Source organism: Cyprinodon variegatus, unplaced genomic scaffold (genome assembly GCF_000732505.1).
Source record: "Cyprinodon variegatus isolate N-32 unplaced genomic scaffold, C_variegatus-1.0 Scaffold1383, whole genome shotgun sequence".
Taxonomy (NCBI): Eukaryota; Metazoa; Chordata; class Actinopteri; order Cyprinodontiformes; family Cyprinodontidae; genus Cyprinodon; species Cyprinodon variegatus.
In genome coordinates, this window is record NW_015151836.1 from 85,464 (window position 1) to 88,501 (window position 3,038).

The 3,038-nt window shown below is 40.8% G+C and overlaps 1 protein-coding gene across 1 annotated transcript in view; it reads left to right on the plus strand.

The window, feature by feature from the left end:
- The window catches only part of LOC107103143 (GTPase IMAP family member 8-like), a 3,997-nt gene extending 2,112 nt beyond the window's left edge, over positions 1–1,885 (plus strand). Inside the window, exons 2-3 of the mRNA XM_015402681.1 lie at positions 279–1,033; positions 1,850–1,885. Coding sequence (XP_015258167.1) covers positions 279–1,033; positions 1,850–1,885 — 791 coding nt within the window. The remainder of the gene's footprint in view (positions 1–278; positions 1,034–1,849) is intronic.
- The last annotated feature ends 1,153 nt before the right edge of the window (positions 1,886–3,038 follow it).

Here is a 3,038-nt window from a genome sequence, read left to right on the forward strand (position 1 = left end):
AGACCAAGACAAGGCCAAGACCTTCGGTGGTTGAGTCGCGACAAAGCCAAGACCTTTGGTGGTGGAGTTGAGACAAGGCCAACACATAATATGGTCTTAGTTTTGCCCTTGTCAGGTCTTGACCTTGTGATGTCTTTCATGGTGTGGTCTTGACTACAACACTACTGTGAACTGTTAACTAATGTTTCATAAATCAATTTCTGTTCCCTTCCTGGATTCTAGTTAAATGTTCTTTTTTAATTCTGAGTAATCTGAGGCCTGGTTTCTCTCTGTTACAGAAGGTAAGAACAAGTGGACTAATGAGTGCCTCAGGATTGTTCTGATTGGGAAGTCTGGGTCTGAGAGGAGCTCCTCGGGAAACACTATCCTGGGTAGAAATGTGTTTGAAGCTTTTAGTGCAACATCAGTCACAAAGTGCTTTAAGAAATGCCTGGGTGAGGTGGACGGCCGTCCTGTTGCTGTGGTGGACACTCCTGGTTTGTTTGATAACAGTTTATCAAACAAAGAAGTACAACAAGAGTTGCTTAAATGTCTTAGCCTTCTGGCACCAGGCCCACATGTCTTCCTGGTGGTGGTACCAATCGGAACAAGATTATCAGCAGAGGAGAAAGAGACATTAGACCTCATTAAAGAAGGTTTTGGCCAAGGTTATGAAAAGTATTCGATCATGCTTTTTACCAGAGGCGATAAGCTAAAGGGAAATAAACAGTCCATCCACGATTTTATACAGAAAAACTGCAGAGATCACTCCTTCAAAAAGATTATCAACAGGTGCGGCGGAGGATATCATATGTTTGACAACAGTGACACCCAAAACCGCGGACAAGTGATAGAGCTGATCAGAAAGATTGACACCATGGTGTTTAAACATGGATGCTTCACCAACGAGGTGCTGCAAGAGGCTGAGAGAGCCATACAGGAAAAGATTAAACAAATCCTCAAGGAGAAAGATAAAGAAATAGAGAGAGAAAAGAAGAAACTAGAAGAAACATACCAGAAGGAAATGATGAAAAAAAAAATTGAAGAAGAGAAAGCAAATAATCAAAAAGCAACCAAGATGGAAGATGATAAAACAAAACAGATAAAGAATAAACTTCAGCAGGATCAAGAAGAAACGATGGAAGAACAAGAGGCTAAGATGGAAGATCTTTACGCAAATCTTGACCAATCAGATGATATTTATGAACATATTTATGAAGGTTTTGTTGAAGCAGAACAACAAGAAAGTTATTATGAAACGCTGAAAGAAGACGTCAAACTGCGGAAAGAGCAGGTTGAACATTTTGAAGAAAGGGAAGGAATTTACTCAAATGATTTGGAATATACATTATTGCATAAGTTAGACAAACTAATAGAAACACATGAGGAGGAAGCTCGACGAAAGGCTGAGGAGCTCAATGATTTCAAAGAAAAAAATACTAAAATATTTGAAGCTCAGGCAAAAGTACGTGAAAAAAAGAACGATAAAGGCTATAACATCCTAAAGGCCCTGAAGGAGCTCACTGAGAAGAGAAATCGAGCCAATAACAGAAAAGAAGTCACTGACTTGGTGAAAAGTTTAACCGGACGCAGTGAGGTAAAGAACATGCTTTTAAAACAAGCAAAGGAGATGAAAAAGGTCTCTCAAAAGGATTCCTGTCAACTGGAAAAAGTTCACGAAAAAGAGCTGAGTGATCTGATTGAGCAGCTTTTGGATAGAATGTGACAAACTGCTTTACTTCATTAGACGAACCTAGCAGACTGAACCACAGCAGGTCGTCACTATAAAGCCCCATTTCCACTTGCCTTTTGAAACCGTGATGAGATCGGTCCGAGCACGGTAACCGAGCTAACTGTTGATTGCAAACAGAACTCAGCTGAACTGGACCGTGCCAGACACAACTGAACCGCGCTAAACTAGTTCTAGTTCATCGGTAGGGCTCGGCGCGGTTCATCTGTGGCTCAGTTCTCTAATAACAAAAAAACGCATCAGCAGACGAACACATCTCCTGTTTACAGTCAGCTCACTCATGTATCGGGTTTCTGACCTGTCCGGCTTTTTAATCCTCACATCTCTTCACAGCACAGATGCTTCTCAGGTTAGTGTGGTGTGACCTGGGATGATGCAGAGACCGAGGCTCTCATTGAAATTTGGGCGAAGGACGCTATCCAGGCACATAGGTCCCTGAATGTTATAGGTGCCACCATTTTTGTTTGCATAATTCTCATCTTGAGAGCTGTAATGTTGGGTTTAAATCCAGAGAAATGTGAGTTTAAGAGTTTAAGAGGACGAAATGATCAAACACAGACAGGGATTTGCAACGTCAGCCTCTGCACAGGGGAGAAAAACTGCTGGCTCACAACCAGCACCTTTTCTCACAGATCCCTTCACAGCAAAGCCTTTTATTAACAGTTTATTAGATAATAGGGCGGGCCTTAAACAGAAAACCCTGTAATGATTATCTGGCAGGATGCAGGTCATAAGACAGTGTGACTCTGCCTTATGACCTACTGGATGCAGGTCATAAAAGGTTATGACCCTCCTGATTGAATCACAGGACAGAAATGTAGCATCTCCTTTCTTCAATGTTTCATATGCACACACATTCATTTTATAATAGTAACCCTAACATCGTGGACCTCCGATAGGAGATGAGGATGTGCGAGGATGTGCTAGCGTGATGTGGAAATGGACGTAAGAACCAAGCTCAGCATCGTTAATGGATCCAAGCTCGGTTCTAAGTCGGCACGGATCGGTTTGAGAGGATAGTGTAAATGGGGCATAAGCCAGGCTTTATATTAACGGCCATCAACAATTCCTAGTAAAAAAAAATAAAAAAAAACAGCTTGTTATATAAAAATCTCTCCACATGTCAGATTCAGACTTAGACAGATTTTATTTTGTCATTTTGTAAACACAAGTGTATACAAAAAGAAATGTCGTTGAGTACAGCTCTCTAGACTTTTTTAATTAAGTAAGCAGCAGTGATAAAAACAATATGGGCATGTACTTTATGGGCAATATCTTTGTGTATATTTAGGGAAATATTTTCATACCT